Here is a 22290-nt window from a genome sequence, read left to right as displayed (position 1 = left end):
TGTGTGTGTGTGTGTGTGTGTGTGTGTGTGTGTTCTCAGGGTGCAGAATGAGCCACCCAAACAGGAGGAATAATAGGTCTCACTGTCTCTTTCTCCCATTACCACAAGCACTCTGTGTGCAATGGAAGAAAACGAGTCATGCAGAGAACGCACATCTAAGCACGTGGCTACAACTCTGTACCCCTCTAAAACTGCAAGGAAAATCCAAATAGGGAATTTTAACCATTGGGAAAGAAACCCCAAGCACTACCTCACTCCATGTACTTCCTCATTCCCAGAATGCACCCATCTGCCTACCCACCTTTCTCCTTTACTAAGGACCATGCCTGCACTAGAAATCCCTTCCTATTCCACTTCTATAAAGAATAGACAAAGTATAAACGCTATGCTTGCCCTCCATTTGGGGCCCAAGTCTTCTGGAATTCTAGTTCCTCTGGGTCACCAGCTAATACATTTTTCTTCTTTTAAGTTCTCCAAGAGTGCTGCCTGGTCATTCCTGAGTCACAATTTTGCTATTACAAAACCAGAAGCCCCTGGATAGTGCAAACTATTAGTGTGCTTAGCTGCTAACCAATGGACTGGAGGTTTGAGGCCACCCAGAGAAACCTCAGAAGAAAGGGTCTTCCCAGAGGAACCCAGTGATCCACTTTGAAAACATCAGACATTGAAAACCCTTTGGAGCACAACTCTCCTTTGAGAACCATGGGGTTTCCATGAGTTGGATTTGTCTCCATGGCCACTGCTTTTTCTATAGAAGGAGACCTTGTTTTGAAAATGATGATGGCAACATATGTACAAATGTGCCTGATACAATTGATGTGTGGATTGTTATAAGAGCTGTAAGAGCCCTCAAAAAATATATATCCAAACCCCCGCCTTCCCCACACACAAAAAAAAGACCTAGATGTACAGAAAGGGTCCTAGTGGCATAGCGGTTTATATGTAGCCCTGCTAATCACAAGGTCAACAGTTCGAAACACCAGCTACTCCTTGGGAGAAAGAGGAGGCTTTCTACCCTACAAGGTCATTAGGAGCTGGCATCCACTGGAGGGCAGTGAGAGACCTAAGGAAGCCTGGAAGCCAGGAATGGGAGATCTGATGAGAATCTCAGTAACTTGAAGGGGAGGTGATTTAGTGGCAGCGTATGGAGAGACCAGACAAGAGAAAGCTTGTTGATGACTGTCTACAACATCACAGACACTGGAATGTTCAAGTTGATGAGCTGATCAACAGCTGACAATGTCAGATGACTGGGCTCAGGAAACAAAAGCACAACCCGATCTGTGGTTTTTGAATGAGCTTTCTTTTCCCCAAGTTTTCCTTTCCTAATGACATTTAACACGATTTCCTCTTCCCAGATAAGTATATAAGAAAATAAAATTTAAAGTATATAAGAAACTTATATACTTCTATAATTATATAGGTGCCTATGTACATATATTTATAAGGCAATACACTGAGATAGCGGACAGACCTTGGGCCTCTGCTCAAGGCCTGCCTCAATGCAAAAACACTTTGTTTTAACAACCTGGCATTCTATGATGCTCACTCTCCTAGCACAATTGCTGAAGACAATAGGGGTGCATAAGCAAACATGGTGAATAAAGAGGATGATGCCCGACTATTAAAAGATATTGCATCTAGGGTGTTAAAGGCTTGAAGTTAAACAAGCGGCCATCTAGCAGAGAAGCAACAAGCCCACATGGAAGAAGCACCCCAGCCGGTACAATCACGAGGCATCAACAGGATCAGGTAATAGGCATAAGAAGACCACAAACAAACAACAACAAACCATATTGTTGAGAACAAGGAGGGTTGGAGCAGAGACCCCAAACCCATCTGTAGACAATGGGTCAAGCCCTTGCAGAAGTGTCTCAAGAAAGAATCTGCAGGAGCAAAACAATCAAAGTGAGATTACAAGAAAGCAGACATCTTGGCTTTCTCAAAAGTTTTGAAGACAAACTCAGTTCTTCCCAAATGAATAAATGTTCATGAAAGAAGAATAGCTAGCTTGTCTTCATGAAGAAAATCCTAAATTACTTTATGAGGCTGAAAGTCTGTGTTCTTTATACCTAACTAGTCTATTTCCTAGGGAATGAAATTTGTAGTCAATTTGGTGCTCTGTGCTCCCACATACATTTACTCTAACCCATGTCAGTCTATCCTCAAAACTCAAAACATTCAAACTCATTGACATGGAGTTGATTCCGACTCATAGCAATGTTATAGGACAACATAGACCTGCACCTGTGAATTTCCAAGACTGTTAGGCTGGGTTGACTCAAGAAACAAAATCAATGACACTTACATATTTGTGACAACTTTATATTAAGAAGTAGTTATATGTCAAGCAAACATTAGCCCGGTCCAGATCAAAACCATAGGTCCGATACTAGTCCACAAGTCTGATACTAGTCCATTAATCAGTCTTCAGACTCATGCAGCCACATGAAATGATGCAGAATGCAGGGAGATTACGGGCCAGTGGGTACAAAGTCTTGTGGGTGCAATGGCAGTAAAACCAGCACAGAGCTCTTGCAGGTCTACACATGGCTCCTCAACAGGAAGGTAAAGGCAGATACTGGGATGTCCCCAGGACCCGCTTTATGAGAAGTTGCACCCACAGGGAGGCACCATCAGACTATGACCTGATTGATAAGCTAGACTCCACCCCTACACTTTATCTTCAAGTTGACACAAAATTATATAACTACCACAGACCACCCCTTGTTAACTTGACTCTTTGCCATACATAATTTTTAAAACAAAGACAATAGTAAAGTCATATTTGTGTCTAATAGGATAAAACTAAAATGCATAAACCTCAAAATTTGCCAGCCTTATTTAAATATAATATTCTATATGTGAACAAAAGAAAAATATTCTATGCCTAACAATTGCAGTTAAGTGAACACCTATACCATAATCCTATTATACTATGGGCATATTTCCCCACCCATGAAAGTTTGTAATCCAGCCACTTCATGCCTTTATGCCCCCCCCATTTGGGGTATCCAATTTCTATACTGCCCAATGCTCTGAGGAGACAAGCATGTTTTTTGATGTGGAGAATCTTTATCCCAATTGAAACCTTGTGAGTCCACTTCCATAAGCAAAGTCAGATCAGGACAGGCCATCCATAAAGTCAGTAGCAATATGCACCAAGTCACAGACTTATCTTTAGCTGGTTGGGTTTTGGTCAACTCAATGTGGGCCACCTTGCTTAGCTTCACCAGGGTGCCCATTGGCTGCCTCACCTTTTGACCATGGGCCCCTTCACAAATTCTCAACAACCCTATGCCCCTTGGGCAAGGTCATGCCATAGGCTCAGGTTCCTTACAGCTCTTTAAACTTCAGACAAGCCAACTAGCTTCTGTCTTTTCCTCTAGTGCCTGTGAACCAGGTCAATGGGTGTCAGTGGCCAGACTCAAGTCATCATCACCCACTCTCTGTTGCTGCTTTTCTCCCACTTCCACTCAAAAAATGGATCCTGGTGGTCACATTGTGAGCCACAGGCTTATTTAACATTCAGTCCTCGAGAAAAGAATTTCTTCATGGCTCAGATTTTTCCAGCTTCAGGTGCAAACCACTCGTTCAAAATTCAAAAAGGCCAAATTCCATTTTTTTTTCAGTCTGCCAACAGTTCTTTCAGCAAATCTTTTAAAATGCAAATGTACTGAGCCCTGAAGGCACTGGGTGGGACTTGTCTTTTCAAAGCCTTCTTTGTAGGCATGTTTTATACCCATTTAAAGATCCGATTTAGTGTTACAGGCAGTGGGATTACAAACTATTTTCATACTTCCCAATAATCATTGCTATCAAATATTATATCAATAATAAGAGTTAGAAGAAATCAATATAATCCTAGTACAGCCAGATCCTAAACACATTCTTCAAACAGTCAAATTCAATACTTACCTAAACTATCCCATTCACACGCAATATCGCCTTAGGCCTCTGGCTGCATTAAGCCAGGGTCAGGCCTTCTGCCAGCCATTTTGACTAAGTAGCATGTTCTCAGAGGAGAAATTCAAGTGCCCTTTTGCCCCCTGAGCTCAAGTTTATATTTATCACAATCATTTTCACCACTTCAAACAGGAAAAACCAAAGACAACAACCATGTTCTTTCCAAAAAATAACCCAGTAAACTGCATGGACATCTCTGACCCCCAGCTATCTGAAGGGGGAAAAAATGCCATAAAGCAGAGGTCAGACAGGCTTCCGTTCTCCATCTCCATGATTTGTTTCTTTAGTATCCCAGTCCGAGGGTACCATAATGTGGTAGGCCTGGTTGATAAGTGAAACAAACCAGAGACACATATATGTATAAGAAAGAGCTGTAAATTAAGAAGTAATATGCATCAATAAAACATCTCAACCCAGCTCAGATCAAGTCCATAAGTCTGATACTAGTCCATAAGTCCCTCTTCAGACTCACACAGCCACATGCAATGATGCAAAATGCAGAGAGATCACAGGCTGGTGGATGCGAAGTCTTGTGGATCCAATGGCAGTGAATGAATCACAGGACTCTTACAGGTCTCAGAGGGGCTTGGTCACACCCACAAGGAGGCACCATCAGGCTAAATTGACAGGCTAGACTCCAGAGACGCTTCACTTTCATACCTTCAAGCTGACATGAAATTATGTAACTGCCACAGAGACTGTAACGCTTTCCACTGCCATCGAGTCAATGCCAATTCATAGTTAAGATAGCATTGGTCCCCTGTGAGTTTCTGGGACTGTGGCTCTTTAAGAGAACAGAAAGCCCCGTCTTTCTACCTCAGAGGGGCTGATGGTTTTGAATCACTGACCTTGCAGTTAGCTGCCTAACACGTGACCGCTGTGCCACCAGGCCTCCTTGTAACTCTTTATGGGAGTAGAAAAGGTCACTTTTCTCCAGAGGTGTGCCTGGTGGTTTTGAACTGTGATCCTTGCATTTAGCAGCCCAATACATAACCCACCACATCTCCAGGGCTCTCCTATCCAATATAGCTTATTACTCTCCAAGTGTCAGGGTACCATCATTTGAATGGACTGGATGAACTGAGCCTGTGGCTTCCTCTCTGAAAGTTGAGAGGAAGCAATTGTTTGGCTGTTCCCTTAACTCAAGTCAGATCTGGTCATATTTTACACAGCACCCACTTGGAAGCCTTAATCTGGTAGTCTGTAGGCTGAATTTGTCCTAAAGAAAGGCTGTGCATGGCCCAGAGAGTAGTATTGTTATTGTTGTTACAGAACTTGCCTATTTTACATGGAACGCTCTTCAGCTGCTACAGTCCTCACCGTTTTGTATTGTCTTGCTCCCTGCCAGCTTCATAGCTGACCTTTACCTGCTTAGTCCCTAAAAGCAGTGAAATTGTGATACCAGGTTTATACCCAATTCGCAAACTGCACCACTGTTCTTCTTTTATTCCAATAAAGGATTCACGATACCCATTGGCTTATTACAAGACTCATAGAAGCCTAATGTTTACAGTATTATTATTACAAATAAATATTTCCATGAAACCAAAGTTCACTAGGGGAAATTTGAAATCAGCCCACTACCCTACCTCTAAATCTTTGCAACCACTAATCTGAGTTATGCCCTTCAAGTTTTCCCTTTTCCAGAAAGTCATATAAGTGAAGCAATGTAGTACAGGGCCTTTTGCATTTGAGCTCTTTCATTTAGCATGACATTTTAGAGATTCAGCTGTTTTGTTACATGTGTCAATAATTTGCATCTTTTCTTACTGAATGTATTCCACTTTATGGATGTACTACAAGGTATTTATCCATTCCATAGTTGGCAAACACTCAGGTTGCTTCAGCGATAAAAAGTGATGTGTAATAATTTTCAGGTGTAGTGGGCTAGGCATTGGACTGCTAGCTACAAGGTTCAGATCCCTCAGCTGCTCCAATGGAGAAAGATGAGCAAGTCTGCTCTCAATATGGTTTACAGCCTTGAAAACACAATATGGAGATGCTGTCAGCCAGAATTGACTTGATAGTAGTGAGTCTGGCTTTTGGATTAGGAACTACTGATTTTAACTTACTGTCTGCTGCTCACTATCAGCCCTTCAGGATGGCGCTTCCTCGCAGTTTCGGTGTGCTGTGTGTGCATTTGCATTGTTTTCCTTTAGGAGCTAAAGGGCTGTTTTATGTTCTTCTGTGTTAGTTCTCACACCCAAAGACTGAAACCTTGCTCTTTTATACCTCCCTAATACTGTCTTGCATCTCTCAGATTCTCTGGAGGTAGCAGAGATGCAGATAACTATTGTGGTTGGGTTTCTGCTTGTTTGACTTATTCAGCATAGAGAGCAGGAGTTCCTACACAAGCTGTTTTACAATGCCTGCAGTTAACAACCTGAACTCAGCCCATAACTCCATATCTTTCATAAGAACAGCCAAAGAGAAAAACTAACCTGTGTTAGGCTGGGTTCTCTAGAGAAGAAAAACTAGTGATGTGTGTGTGTGTGTGTGTGTGTGTGTGTATTGTATCAAGAAATTAGCTCAAATAATCGCAGCATCTGATATGTCCACTACAGTCCAAGTCAGTTGCTAAGCTGTAGGTTTCATCTGACGTGTGCTATGAGGCTGATGGATCAGGAACCAGGAAGATGAAGCAGGAAGACCACACACTGGTGGATGCATGGGTGGCTGAATCAAGGTCAGCGGTTAAGATGACCCATTTCTGATGGCTCTCAGGATCAGCAGGCAATACAGCAGGCCATTGGCTCAAATCCAAAGAACCAAAGGTCTATGAGTCAGATAAAGGATCCAGACCAGCGAGAAGAAAGCAAGTATCCCACACATCAATTTACATAGGAAGTAGGCCACACCCCTAAGGAAACTTCCTTCAAATTAAACCAGGACTGCCACTTGAATAAAGGGGTTGCATTCATTCCTCCCTAATCATCCCACAACTGCGTGGCTGCTCATAGCAGATCCCATCATGGAGCTATTACATTCTGTTAGGTCACACCATAGGGGTTACTACCAAACTACTCAAAACCGTGGCCCTGTCAACTTGATGCAAAACTATCAACTATAACGATAACTAAGTATAAATTGGGCAGAAGCTACATAAGGGAAAACAAACAAAAATCTTCCCAAGGCCCATTAAGAAAATAAAAGGAAGAAAACTAAATGGAAAAGCAAATGGGAAACCCAACAATGCATGTGAGTAAGAAGTGTTATCTTAAAGATACAGCTTCTTCTTGAGCCAATTTATAAGTCCATGTAGTCCATAAAAGTAGCAGACCTTGGTGGGAAGAAACTTGGAAAACAATATTCAAATTTGTCTGGCAAAGCAAGCTTCAGGATATGATCAGAACATTTGTGAAAATGAAGAGTAATAATGGAGAATAATTCTGCAGAATTATAAGAACATATTGTGATCCTATTTTAAATGTTTATGACATGTTCATACTGGAGAAGACATGAAAAGACTGAACCATAGATCAGAATACTCTAGTCATAGACTGACAAGCATTTGAGATTTCAGTATATGATAAAGGTTACTTTTCAAATCAACTTAGGAGAGGGATGATTGAAAAAGCAATGCTTGGGTAACTGAGTGACCATTTAGAAAAGATTTAAGTAGAATCCCTACCTTACTTTGCGCACCAAAATTACTTTAAGGTGACTCATAGGTTTTAAAGTGGAAAGCCATAAATGCTTTAGAATACAGTTATCCAATTCCTTTTATCAATGTTCCAATATGATCACCACTAGCCATACATGATTATTGAGCCTTTGAAATGTTGCTACGCAAATGAAAAGTTGAATTTATAATATTGCTTAGTTTTGATTAATTTCTATTTAAATAACCACATGTGGTTAGGGACTATCATATTAGACAGCACAGTGGGGAGAAATATGGGTAAATTTATTTAAAATTTAGTTGACAATACTCATCAAATAGAAGTAAAAATAAATGTAATGTCATTAAATTTTAAACATTATATATTGCGAAAAGAAGTTCAAAGTCTATACATATGTCTGTTGTGAAGATTAATTTCCTTCATCTACTAAAAGCTTATACAAAACAACAATTCAAAAAAGATAACAAACATTATATGAATATTGGCAAATGATAGAAATAGGCAGTTTTGGAGGGAAAAACACAGGTGAAAAATATAAAGGAAGATGAAACCCTAAATCATAACAGCAGTTGCACATTAAATCACAAGTATCGTTTTACCTATCTCCTCTCTTTCTCTCACACACACACATTAATCCTATCTCATGATGAAAGTTGAGGAGCACTGATGGCATAGTGGGTGATAATTTGGGCTGCTAGCCACAAGGTCAGCAGTTTGAAATCACCACAGGAGTGAATTGGTACCAAAAAGAAAAGGAAGCCCTGACAGAGCCCCAGTTTGAAATGGTCCAAATGCCATCTTGAGTACCTCACATGCCCCTCAGACAGCCAAGCTGCCAAGATGAAGTCCCCAGGAGACAGGGAAGGACAGTGTCCTTGAGCAATCTGCTTGGTAATTAGGGAAGGCAAGGAGGAGCAGGGAATCCATGGGAAAACTGATGAACAGAACAAGGGCATACTGAATGGTTTAAAATCAGGACAGGCGTGCATCAGGGTTGTATCCTCTCACCATCCTTGTTCATTCTGTATGCTGAGCACATCATCAGAGAAGTTGGAACATGTGACGAAGAATGTGGCACCAGGATTGGAGGAAGACCTGCCACATGCAGATGGTACCGCCTTGCTTGCTGACAGTGAGGAGCCCTTGAAGCACTTGCTGATGAAGTTCAAAGATTGCAGCCTTCAGTATGGATTACAACTCCATGTAAAGAAGACCAAAACCCTCACAATTGGATTAATAGGTATGATAAAAGGAGAAAAGGTGAAACTAGTCAAGGATTTTATCTTGCTTGGATCCAAAATGAATGCTCATGGAAGCAGCAGTCAAGAGATCAAAAAACGTATTGCATTAGGTAAGCCTGCTACAAAAGAGACTTCTTTGGAGTGCTGAAGAGCAAAGAAGTTACTTTGAGCATTCAGATGTACCTGACCTGATCCCTGGTGTACTCCATTGCCTCACATGAATGCTCAAACGAGGTTCAAGTGAAACTGGTTTTATGAAAACATTCACTGTGACCAGAGAGAACCTTCCCAGGTGACGCCACTGGGTGCAATAACCTCAGAGTGAGTTGCTTGATGCTCACCCAGCTGGATAAATCTGTACTACAAAAGCTCTGCCAAGCAGAGCTGTTTTCTGGGTTTTTTTAGGTATCCCCTCGTATGTAGGACATCTTGTCAGGAAAGACCAATCTCTGGAGAAGGATATCATACTTGGTGAAGTGGAAAGGCAGCAAAGGAGGGGAAGGCCCTCAAGGAGATAGATTGCCACGGTGGGTATATCAATGTGCTCTTGCATAGTAACAATTATGCGGATGGTAGAGGACCATGCAATGTTTTGTTCTATTATGCATAGGGTCACTATGGGTCAGAGCCAGCTCGATGGCACCTAACAACAACATGTCCTTTGTCCTCCCCTATTCTGGACTGATGGACCAACAAAAGACTCCTCCTGTCTGTCATTAACACAAAGCCTTTGACAAAAATTTTCCCACAAGTGACTGTTTATGTTTATATCTTTTGCTGAAAGAGCCAAACCGCTACCAACTCTGTATATAAGCACAAATCGTGCATGGCTTTTGGGATTTGGTCAGACAAAGCTTTGATGGTATGTCAGTCTGGCTCCCATTTCTCTGTTCTCTCTCCTGAATATTATGATCCTGTGATGATTTTCCCTTAGGACAGAAAAAGATCAAGCTTTCTAGTCCCGTAAAGAATTATAGTCTCTGACACTGACAGGGGCAGTCTATCCTATCCTATAGGGTCGATACAGTCAGAATTGATTTGATGGCAGTGACTTTTATTTGAGTTTGAGGGAGTAAGCTTTGAGCTGCTCCTGCTAACCATAAGACTGGTGGTTCAGAGTCATCAGCTGCCCCACTGGAGGAGTGTGACTGTAAAGATCTCCAGTCTCAGAGACCTTATGAGACAGTTCTCTTCTATCTGGCAGGGTTGCTATGAGTTGGAATTCTTGGGTAGCGAGATTTAGAAACAGGGGGTTGTCCCTCCGATTCCTGAAAAGGCCCCTATAAAGGAGCTTGGGGTAGAAATCAGGCAACTATTAGACACCTATAAAGACCCCAAACTGAGCATGATCCTATTCAAGCCCCCATGCTAGGTAGGAGGTATACCTGGGCAGTCCAAACTAGGCCCAGGCTCATGACATCACCCTGGTGGACTCAACCCAGCCAATAGGGTCAACCAATACCATCAACCATGCCTCCCCAGCAGAGGCTTGAAATATACTGGCTGTGAGAAGGCTGCTCTCTTGTACCTGGCTCCTAGCGGCAGGGGAGGGGGGAGGGTCAGCGCCACCAGAAGTCAGTCTTGACTTGATGACTCTGGGTTTTTTGGTTTGTTTTGTTGTTTTGAGGGGGGCAGATGGTTCGATAAAATGCAGGCCAAACCTCTCAAAGAATGCAATAAATCTGTTTGCATATGTTTGAACAATCTCTAAGATCATAGAAAAAGAAATCGTGGTGTGACCACCTGTCTTAAAAACAGGTAGACTGATGAGATCAATCTGCATAGACCCTCATTCTCAGCTTCACGCTAGTTATCCTTGTAACTTGGCCAGCAGTGAGGGCAGAGGGGGAAAAAAACATTCACTTGACATTTTGTGTCTTCCAGCATTACCCAAAGTGCTCAATATGTTTACCCAACACTGACTCTAGGGAAGGATAGTGATGTCTTTAGGGAGCCAACAGGAGTGAAGACCTTCAGTCTGTAGACTGGCTTTGCCTTGAGAAGTTATGGTCACTGATCAGAACCTCAGGATTAACAGCTAGCTCACTGTATTTACATCCATGGGTCAGGATCGAGCATGCTAATGAGCACTGTGTGGTCTTGGTTAGAGTAGGAGTCACAAATGTGGGGAGATCATATGGTCTCTTCTGCGAGTCTTAGTCCAACTCTTTTGAATCCTAGTGGGAAAGTAACAGTGCAATTGTCACAACACAATTCCTTCTCCCTTAGTGCTGCTGCACCAAAAGTTGAGAACAAAATCATAGATGGCCTTTGAAATTGCCTTTTGTGCAAGGGATTCTGGACACAAAGAGGAGCCTGGGAAACTGTAACAATGGCTTGTATGCCACAGGTCTCACCTCTGATTTCACAAGGGGGAAGGACAATCAAAGTCATCATCAGCCCAACACCAGTTCCTGAGACTGAGGACAGACATGTCTCCAACCTTGGCCCTTCTTCACCAGTTGTGACATCCACCAATACTCCCTTGCACTCTCGACTGCTCTGCAATAATTCATTGCCATGGCCACACAGAACTCAAAGGCAATACTCATGATTATGAGGTTTCGTTAGACAGTTAACAATTTACAATTTTTGTCAAACACTGGCTCGAGAGAAGGATGATGTATTTGAGAAAACAATGGGATCTAAGGCATTCAACATGTTGACAGGCTTTGCTTTGAGAAGCTGTCGTCACTGATAAGGACCTCAGGTTTAACAGCCAGCTCACTGTATTTACCAGTTAGGATCAGAAATGCTCACAATCAGGAGGGCCTCTTCCCAGCTATGCCCATAGGCAGGACTCTCTGATCCTTAGCCTCTGCTCTGTTCTGGCAATGTTACGAAGTTCCTTTAACACAGCTGATAAATGCCCAATCATTCCACCATAAGTCTTAGCTTCAGGCACTCCACAATAGCTCTGTGGCTCAGTAAACCTAACTCACTTGGTACCTAAAGATACCCCATTCTGAAGGCACTAAGCTATACTAACTTCAAAGGCCAGAAGTCTACTTCTCTGACTCTTGTAGCTAGTCACAGCTGTGTTTCTTGTATTGAGGAGGTTGAGTGTCACAGAGATTCCCTGATCTAATGAATGGGGCCTATCCCTGGCTTTTCTTCTTTGGTGGTAGTGAAATCCCCATTCCTGTTTCTGAGATGGCTCATTTTATGCTGAGCAAAATGGTCAAATGGACCAGTGCCCACATTAGTGCTCCATACACTCAATCTGTATGGTCCCACCGAGTTGTTTGATGGGAGTTACAAAGACTATGACTAGAAGAGTCAGTATTAAATCATTCACTGAACCACAGACCCACTGTGTGTGTGTGTGTGTGTGTGTGTGTGTGTGTGTGTGTGTTGGCGGGGGTGATGACATAGCAGAGAGGTACTTTTACCCATGTTGTGGCATCTGTAGTTAGATGTTCTCAGCCAGGGGATTTTCCAGGTGCATATGAAAGTCTTGGCTTTGGGAATGTGTCATAATTGAGGGTACAAAGCAAGATGATATGCATGCCACTCAAAGAAATCTTTTCTTATCCCTTCCTCTCTTCCCAGCTCCAACCAGGAGGGTTCTGTGGCTGCCTATGTGGCGGATGAAGAGGAGCAGAAAGATAACAAGCTAAGCAAGAAGGAAGTCAAAAAGAAGAAGAAGAAGTTCATCCTCTTTGAAACCAAATCCATATTGCTGTCAGGTTGATCCCAGTTGGGAGTGACCTCATGTGTATGAGAGTAGAACTGTACTCCATCGGGGTTTCATTGGCTGATTTTTTGGAAGCAGATCACCAGGCCTTTCTTCCAAGACATCTGTGGGTGGACTTTTTATTTAGTATCCGAGTGTGTTAACCATTTGTCTCCCTGTGTTTGTAGCCTGAAACAATTTTGAACAGTGGGAGGAGAGAAGATTTAATAATAAATTAAATTTGGAGGTTAAATGATGAACTTGAACTAGAAAGTTTTATTTTCTAGGATAAGAATTGACTTGATAGCAGTGAGTTTGATTTGGTTTGAGTTCTATTGTGAGCTAAGTTTAGACTTACAGCAAAGTGGCAAATCTAGGACAGAGCGTTCCTATATACACTTTGTCCAGTGTCTCCCTTTGGTGGCATCTTGCATTACATTTGACAAAACTAAAGTACTGGTGTTGATACATTACTTAAAGGCTTTATTTGAATTTTACCAGTCTTTTGGCTAATATCTTCTTTCGGTTCCAGGATTCAATCTGAGGGACCACATTGCCTTTAGTTGTGATGTCTCCGCAGTCTCCTCTGATCTGCAGCAGTTTTTCAAGCTTCCTTGGTTTTTCGGTTCCCTCCCCCCATGACCTTGACCATGTCCTTGACAATCTTGAAGAGTTCTGGCATCCTGTGAAATCCTCCCCTATTTCACGTCCTCTGATGTTTTCCTCATGAATAGACTTGGATGACAGGGATTTTTTATTTTAAACTGAGATTATTTGTGGGTCTAGTAGAGACTTGAGTGGTTTTTTTTCTTCCTTTTAGTTTTTTTTTTCTTCCTTTTACCTACATCCTGAAGTACCTGTTTGAGTTTGCACTTAAGGGTCAGGAGAAAAGGATTCTGCTGAATGGGGGTTGTGGGGGAAGTGAAAAACATTTCTTGCTTCACTCTCTGGAGTTTGACTCTATTATGCTAGTGAAGAAGCCAGCCCAAAGTAACTTAAACCAGAAGGGAATTTACTGGAAAGAAATTGGCATATCTTATGAAGCTGAGGTCCAGAATCTGAGACAGCTTTCTCTTGGTTGCTTCCTTTCTTACTCCACTTTCCCCTCCATTTGTCTGTTTCTTTCTGCCCTTCCTTCCTGCAGGCCAGCCTTCACTGGTTAAGTGGACACAGAGCCAGATTGACCTAGGCTTTCTAAAGGATATCTCTTGAGTATGAGGAATCGACAAATATCGAGTCCAAACTAATGATAACCAGAAGAAACCATCCAATTGGTCCATATTGTGGCAAGAGGCCTCCCTTGGTCCAGTTAGCCATAGACGAGGGTAGTAGTGTCTCACATGACAAAGGGGGCTCCTAAGGCCTTCCCTTGGAAAGAAGGAGCAGGTCTGATAAAAAAAGGAGTGGGCTAGAAGATAGCTGATAAAGGTATATACTCTGAGGGAAAAACAATAGCGAGAAAGATGGGAGTACAAATAGTTAAAGAGCTTGGCTGCCGATCAAAAGGTTGGAGGTCCTCGTTCATCCAGAGATGCTTCAGAGCAAAAGTTTGGGTACATACTTCTGAAAAACCAGCCCTTGTGGGCTCCTGAGAGTGCAGTTGTACTCTGACATCCATGGTCGGTCATGAATCAGAGTCAACTTGACTGATGCATATTGTTCGTGGAGTGAGGGGGTGGTGAGGAATTAAAAGTGACTGAAAATTTCCCACAAACTTTCTGAAACCCTTTCATGTCTGTTTATTATAGTACACTTTAAATTTGACATAATAAAAAGATCTGCAATTAATTGAACCTGTACTTATTTTGTATCAAGTCCTGTCCTAGGTAGGTTAAATGCATCAGCTCACAAAAATCCCATGAGATGTTATTGTTCTCATTTGAGTTATCACAAAACCAAGTCACAAAGAAACTAAGCCCCAAGATCAATATCCAAGCCTTCCTGGCTCTAGAATCTGTACTTTTAATAGTAGTAACTTGACATCAGTAGGGGGACATTGCAGAAAAGATGATGACAATAGCAGGGATTCAGAGATCAGAATGATCTTTGTGAGTAAGAAGACTGAGAGAACTGTCCCAGAAAAGACTACACCAGGGAAATTCCTAGAAGCATCGGTCGGAGTGGGAGAGATTACAGTAAGACTGCAGAAACAGAGACAACAATGTTTGGGGTTGGTAGTTAGGCCAATCTTTAGCATTGGAGGTGGTCTCCATATGCAGACTAAACCCCTGAAGACCCCAAAGATCGATCAGACACGTTCTCTCATTTTAAGCTTCTTATTCCAACCAAGACCAAATAGCAAAGTACTTCAAGCCTAGGTAGTTAACTCTGACCAATAAGGTAGATTCAGCGAACTGACCCTTCTACCCTGGCTGCTATTCAGAACTCAGAACTGCTCGAGGAGAAACCCTGAAGCATAGTTATGGTGGCTTCACTCTTACCACGTCCTCTAATACTTCAGCATCTTTCGGAAAGTGATACCAGGATACAAAAAGTAGTGAGGATCAGCATAAGCACTTTTCATGGATCTTTTTCTTTGTTGAACCTTCAGCGCAACTGAGTTAGATGCTGTCATTATCCCTGCTTCATAGCTAAGGAAATGAGAGAATGCTGGCATTTGTCCAGGCTTACTGAGCCATCCGTCTGGATTCAAACAGAAGCAGTGGACCACTTGGTCTCCACACACCCATTTTGTTTTCCAAAGTTCTTTGCATCCCCATTTTATCTGAAAACAGTTACCTTTCACCTCTGTAGTGAAAATGGCCAGATCCTTCTCCTGTCAAGCACTGGACACTGTCCGTTTCCCAGCTCTATAGTCCTCTTTCCAGCTCTAGGCTAAGCTATGAGAAAGGGTGTGAAACGTGAGTTCACAACTTTCTTGGGGAGGAGATAGAGTTAAAATGGAATTGAAAGGATCTTAGATTTCATTGACGGGTCTCAGGCAGTTGCAACTTGCCCATCGACAGCACATAGTAGAGACCAGAACTCAAATCTCCCAGCGCTTTTCCCCCTGGTCATGGGCTGTATACAAGACAGAAAAATGTCTCTGAGCAAAAGCCTATGAGGAGAACCTGCCCTTCTTCTTGAGCTCATAAAGAACTAGTGTGGAGAGAGCAAGATAAAGCAAGAGAGGGAGCTGCTTTTTCAAGATGGAGTGATTGGTTTGTTTTCTAATAGCATGTGGTGATTGCACACACTTTCACAACTCAGAAAAAGTGAAGAACCCTATAATCTGAACTTCCAGAAAACACCAGTAACAGGCTGGCACTATATATATATATATGCAACTTCTCCTCACTTACCTACCATCTCATTATCTGGTATTTCTCATTCATGACGATAGTGAAAAAATCTCCTCTGTCTGGCAGTAACTGAATACAGAGGGGTGCAAAAAGAATGATGCTAGCTGTGATGGTAAAGGTTATGTGTCAATTTAGGCCATGATCCTCAGGCAATTATGTAATGGTGTACTCATCCTCCATTTTGTGATGTGATGTGTTCATCCTATTATATATATACACACACACATATATATTCTATCTGTTTATCCACATATATAAATACATACGTATACGTAAACATGTGGTCATAGCACACATTTGCACAATACAGAAAAAGTGAAGAATCCTATAATCATAATGGTCAGAAACCACTATTAGCAGGATGACACATATCTCTGAAGGCCATATATAAATAAATATACACACACACACACACATATATATACATATATTATATATAAATATAGAGAAGCACTGGTGGGGCAGTGGTTATGTGTTGGACTGTGAGCCGCGTGGTCAAAGAGTGAAATCACCCAGCAGCAGCTCCGAGGGAGAAAGAATTGGCTTTCTACGCCTGTAAAAGTTACGGTCTTGGAAACCCACAAGGGTTGCTATGAGTCAGCAATGACTCGATGGCTGTGAGTTTGGTTTGGTTTAGTAATATATATATATATGATATACAACATATATATTATATACAACATATGTATATTATATATATACACACACACACAGCAGGCACTCTGGTGGCAAAGTGGGTTAAGTGTTGGTCTATTAACTGCAAGGTCACTGGTCCAAACCCACCACTCCCTCCAAGGAAGAAAGGTGAAGATGTCTATTCCCATCAAGATTCAAGGTCTTGGAAAGCCCAAGAAGCCGTTATACTCTGTTCTATGGGCTTGCTAGGAGATGCAGTGAACTTGCTGGCATGGGCTTCTTGCCTGCTTACCTCCTTAAGTCGTCATCCTTTGGTTATCGATACATGCGGGGTCCTCCTCTACCCTCTTTCACTGATTTTATTGTTGTTGTTAGTGGGCCACCTGAGGCTTTTCAAGGCTGTGGCTTTTCAAACGCAGGATGTCAGCCTGTCTTCAAAGGCACCTCTGGGCAGTCAAGTCTTAACAATTTACACCACCCAACGACTCCTTATTTACTGAAGAACACACTACTCTGTTGGCTTTCATAGCAATGACATACATCTTTTTCTCAGGTTACAATTTGTCATTTAAAATGGCATGTGATATATATATATATATATATGTGCACAGTTCTATTTTTTGTGTAAAAATATTTCATTTATTGATTTAGTTAAAAATAATTTTATTGGCATATAATTCACATATCATATAATCGTTCAATCATATTAAGAAGACTTATGCATTCATCATCATAATCAATTTCAGGACATTTTCTCCTCGCATCCATTGTTATTAGCTCCCTATTTCCCCCCAACCTCCCTTGCCATGTCCCTAAACTCAAACCAAACGAACTGTCATCAAGTCAATTCTGACCCATAGCAATTCTGTCGAATGGGGTAGGATTACCCCCGTGGGTTTCCAGGACTGTAGCTCTTTATGAAAGTAGAAAGCCTCATCTTTCTTTGGTGCGTTTTGAACTTCTGACCTTGCAGGTAGCAGCCCAACACTTAATCACTATGACTCCAGGGCTCCTCCATCATGACCCCAGGCAACCATTAATATAGTTACTGTCCCTATAGGCCCACGCAACCAGGATTCCATACACAGAAAAACATGCCAAAGAACCAAGAAACTGGTAGATTGTCTCTTTTATGTTGCTTAGGGCAGATGTGTTTAGGTTAAAATGTGACACCTTCTCATTTGATCTTCCTTTTGACCAAATTTAAAGTTGTTTCAGTTTTTAATATTTTCTGCTTTCATTTCAGTTGAAGTTTTTCTGTTTTGCTCTCTTGTCCTTGTTGAGTTTTTTGTTTGTTGTTGCTTTTATTTAATTATTTGGTATGTTTTCCTGGGTGATCTCTCTCTCTATGTATTGCTAGTTCAGTGGGAGAATTCTTGCCCTCTATGGGGTTTCAATGCGTTGGAATTGACTCAATTCCAGTGAGCTACACAGGAAGCTTGGATTCTATTACTCGCAGACGTATAGCCATCAATCTCTGTCAATGGAGATTTGTATGTTTGCTATGATATTGAACAGGTTTCAGTGGAATTCCAGATTGAGATACACTAAGAAGAAAGAGTTAGAGATTAATTTCCAGACACTACCGAGTGAAAACCGTGTGGGCCACAATAATCCGATCTGCAACCAATTGCAGGAATGGCACCATCCTGCTCTGTTCCATTGGGCACAGTCACCACAAGACTGGGCTGACTGGGTGGCGGCCAACAGCACAACATGTGTCCCTTCTAGAAGGGGCATGTGTTATCCTAGAATGAGAACCACTATGAAACCCTCTTCATTTCTGAGTATATAGATGCCATTTTACTTTATCAGTCTCCTGTGTCAGATCCTATACTTCTGTCCTTTAAACTTCTAATGTTACTGGTTAAATCATAAGCCAGAAAGAAACGAGATTGGAAGTGTACTTCTGATCCTTTAGCTTAAAACCAAACAAATTAAAGAAGAAATCTCCCCAAAGCTTCAGTTTGAGGACGCAAAGGGAGGTCCCAGCATCCTGTTGATTGAAGATTGCAGGTCCCGCAGAACCTTTTTCCCCAGATCTCTTGAAAGATAAGCTATCGTTTCCATGACAATTTAGGCTGAACTTGACTTACATGATCTCAGCTTTTTGCCTCTGGTCCTACCGAGAAAAAAACAATTGCTGTCGCGTGAGTTCTAGCTCATGGAGATCCCATATTGGTCCCAGTAAAGACTGTGGCTTTTAATGGTTATGGTTCTGAAAATCTGAATATCTGGAAGTAGATAGCCAAGACAGGCCTTTCTTCCCCGGGCTTGTCTTCAAAGTCACCTCTGGGTGAGTCTGAACCATCAGCTTTTCATTTTGTAGTCAAAGCTCAAACTGCTTGTGTCACTCAGGATTCCTTGTAAGTACATCCCTGTCTTAAAAAGCTCTCTTTGTATGGGTGGTTTAGGCTGAATTAATAACGACATGTGTTAGCCTGGTTTGACTAAAGAAACAAATCAAGGGAGACTCATATGTGTGCAAGAGAGAACTTTATAACAAAGAGCAATTGTACACTTAGAAAACATCCCAACCCAGTCCAGGTTAAGTCCATAAATCCGATATTAGCCCGTATGTCTGATACCAATCTTTAAGTTTCTCTTCAAACTCACGCAACGCATGCAATGACACCGAGTGCAGGAAGATCATAGGCCAATGGGTAGAAGGTCTTGTGGATCCAGTGGTAGTATAAGCATCTCAGCACTGGTGTGGGTCTCCACATGGGTCCTTCAGCTCCAGGGTTCTAGTGTAGCTCCATGTGCCTTGTCATTGGGAATGCCAAGCAGAGAATCTGTGTGTCCCACCTCCAGCAAGCTATTTATCTCCATTGTGCCTCCAAATGAGGTCATCAAGCAGCAATCTGACTGACAGGCTAAACTCTACCCTTTCACTCCTAATAGTCTCAAGTTGGCATCAAATTATGTAACTGCCACACTACAGGAAGTCCAGAATTCTTAGATCACATTGAGATTCAGAAAGCTTCCCCAAACTTGGCTTAAACACAAGATCTAGAGAGTCCAGCATGTGAATGGGACTTCCAAATATAAATATTCCCTGTGAAAGCAAATATATATTCTGGAAAGATAGTAGTATTGATAATGGTGCTTAGCTTTGAAAGGCTCTGAATTGGGGAGCAGAGGAAGCATCAGGGGACTGCAGACAGGTAAAAATCAAGGTATCAGTAATTAGTCACATGGGGGAGTGAATAGATTCTCCCTCCACCCCTGCTGTGGTAGTTACACAATTTCATGTCAACTTGATAAAAGAATGAAGAGGTAGAATCTAGCCTGTCACTCAGGTCACAGCCTGATGATCCCTCATTGTGGGCGTGGCCTTCCCATGAGGATTCTGGGAACTTCCTCTCTTGATTCTCTATCAGAAGAGGTGGGCCACACTCTCTCTGCTTCACCTTCCTGTTGACAAGCCACATGGAGCCATGTTGATGGCAGCCAGAGCCCTTGAGATTCTTCCACCACCATTGGATCCATAGGACTTTCCACCCAACAGCTCATGATCTTCCTGCATTTGGCATCACTGCATGTGCTACGTGAATCTGAAGAGGGATTCATGGGATAATATTGGACTTATGGGCTAATATAAGACTTGATCTGGACTGGACTAGGATGTTTTATTGATGCATAATTACTTCTTGATATAAAGTTCCCTCTTACACACATATGAGTGTCTCTGGATTTGTATCTCTCCTCAACCCAGGCTAACACACTTGTCCTTCCCCAACCTAGGCAGGCCGCCAGTGGCTGTGAACTGGAGAAGTGCCCCCAGAAAAGGAACCTACTTCTCTCACCAAAACAGATAAAGGCAGGACTAAAATCAATAAGGCAGACTTCTCTGGGAATTTGTTTGGCATATGCCAGCACCTCTCCTACCCCAACACAGTTGGCTGAGCTGACTGCAGATTGCTACAGAAAACCTGTGCAGTGGAATCAACTGTCATCGTCAACACTCTCTGTGCCTCCCTGTACACCCCATAGTGCAGGACCCTGAACCAACAAAACAGACCTCAGGGGGAGTCAGCACTGGTCTGTCTGCTCCCCCATTCAGTCTGTGCTGAGGAATGCTGACGGACCGTGGCTGTTGTGTGCTAGGAAGCAATTCCTGAGTGGAAGTTGTACACATGGTCAGCAAATTACCAGGGGGACTCTGACAGCCACAAGGCATAGTCCATGGGGATCTGGCCAGAGCCTCACACCCTTTCTCCCGCCTTCTATATGGCAGATGTTGGTTGTCAGAAAAACTGCTACAGAGGTCCTTGCAATGGAGTCTGTCCCATGGCCAGCCATATAACTGCCTCTCCCTGTACTCCAAAGCCTAGGACTTGGAGACCAACAGGACAGATGCCTGGGAATCCATTGGATCAGTCTGCTCCTCCTTCCAGTCAGTGCTGAGGACTGTTGACTGAGGCTGGGATGAGAAAGGAAGCAGCCACCTTGAGTGGCGGATACACCTACAAGCAGCACACTATGGGGCAAGCGCTGAGAGCAGCAAGGCAGGGTCTGCTCAGATTGTGATGATCCCTCCCCCAACTGGTAACTGTCAGCAAGTTAATTGAGAGAAACTCCTAGAGAAGGCTCCCTACAGTGGGATCAGGAGGTGGGACCCCCTAAGTGCAGGCAGCTTCCCCAACCACCATAGGGCCCCTGGACATCTGAAACCAGTAAAACCGACCTCTTAGAGGTCCTTCTGAGGAATGCCAGCCCTTCTGAAAGGTAGGAAGTCTGCCCACACTGATCTTGAATGCTTATAGGGAAGGGCTGACTGAGTTTATTCAGCATAGTCCCTGCCTTCATAAATAATTCCTCCTGAAACACTTAACTGGGAACTATTGCCTCTTGTAGGCCATTTTATCTACAGAGTAGACTCATTACTTCTGCAGGGAGGCAGAGCTCACAATGCTCCTACCAACCAGACCCATGGGCAGTGACACCATCACTTACACCCATGTCCCTAAGGCCACTCCCCAAGGAGAATCCATGGAAGTGGCACTTTGTCTGCCATGGACCCAGGCTTTCCTCACTCACCTCAGGAAATTTCTTTTGCTGCACATATTCAGTGGTGGCAGAGTCAAAATATTTGGCATATCCCTCGTTGAGACTGTAAATCTTTCCTTTCTTCTTTATCTTGATGTCTTTTTCCACCAGGACAAATTCACCAAGAGCCTAGAAAGATGAAAAGAGATGCCAGGAGACAGGCCAACAATGCCCTTCACTGTAGTCAGAAACATCAGCAGATGTGGGTCTGCTGGCAGAACCCAAGGGATTGCCACAGTCATTCTGCAACATTCCTAATAAAGGTTTTATGGCTTGTCTACAGAACAGTACTAACCCTGAAAGAAGTGGGGACAGGACTGATGGTTTATAACATGTCTATGTCAGGACCAGTTAGGCTTGTGATGATCTGTCTGTCTATTTATTTATTTTATGTTTATCGATACAAGATTGTCAAGATAGGCAATCTTATGGAGACAGCAACTGGCCTGATGGTTCCTGGGGGCCGTGGGAAGGGGTGGGCAGAGGTGAGTGGAGAGCCAACAATGACGGGTATAGGAGAACAGTAAGTATTCTAAAATTGATGGCAAGGAAGGTTTAGCTTTTCTGGTTGTGTTTGATCAATCAAATTGTACCTGAGAGGAATTACTGATAGATGAATGATGGGCAAAGACAATAGTGGGGCAGGAGGAAAGAAAAATATATATAAACATAAATATATGTGTATTTGTTTATGTATATGTGTGTATACAATTGTATTTATTTGTATATATATACTTATATATGTATACAAATGGAACAAGGAAGCAGATGGACTTTGGGCCTCTACTTAAATC

At 42.5% G+C, this 22290-nt stretch overlaps 1 protein-coding gene across 1 annotated transcript in view; it reads right to left on the bottom strand.

Moving 5' to 3' along the window:
- Positions 1-22290, bottom strand: part of LOC101648213 (fructose-1,6-bisphosphatase isozyme 2) — a 99959-nt gene that overhangs the window by 24917 nt on the left and 52752 nt on the right. The window contains exons 5-6 of the mRNA XM_045289438.1: positions 21475-21625; positions 14301-14305 (exon numbers count right to left, since the gene is read on the bottom strand). Of these exons, the coding sequence (XP_045145373.1) occupies positions 14301-14305; positions 21475-21625 (156 nt within the window). The remainder of the gene's footprint in view (positions 1-14300; positions 14306-21474; positions 21626-22290) is intronic.

This window comes from Echinops telfairi, unplaced genomic scaffold, assembly GCF_000313985.2.
Source record: "Echinops telfairi isolate 266 unplaced genomic scaffold, ASM31398v2 ScPeMD7_27;HRSCAF=92, whole genome shotgun sequence".
NCBI lineage: Eukaryota > Metazoa > Chordata > Mammalia > Afrosoricida > Tenrecidae > Echinops > Echinops telfairi.
This window is presented reverse-complemented; position numbering and strand designations above follow the sequence as displayed.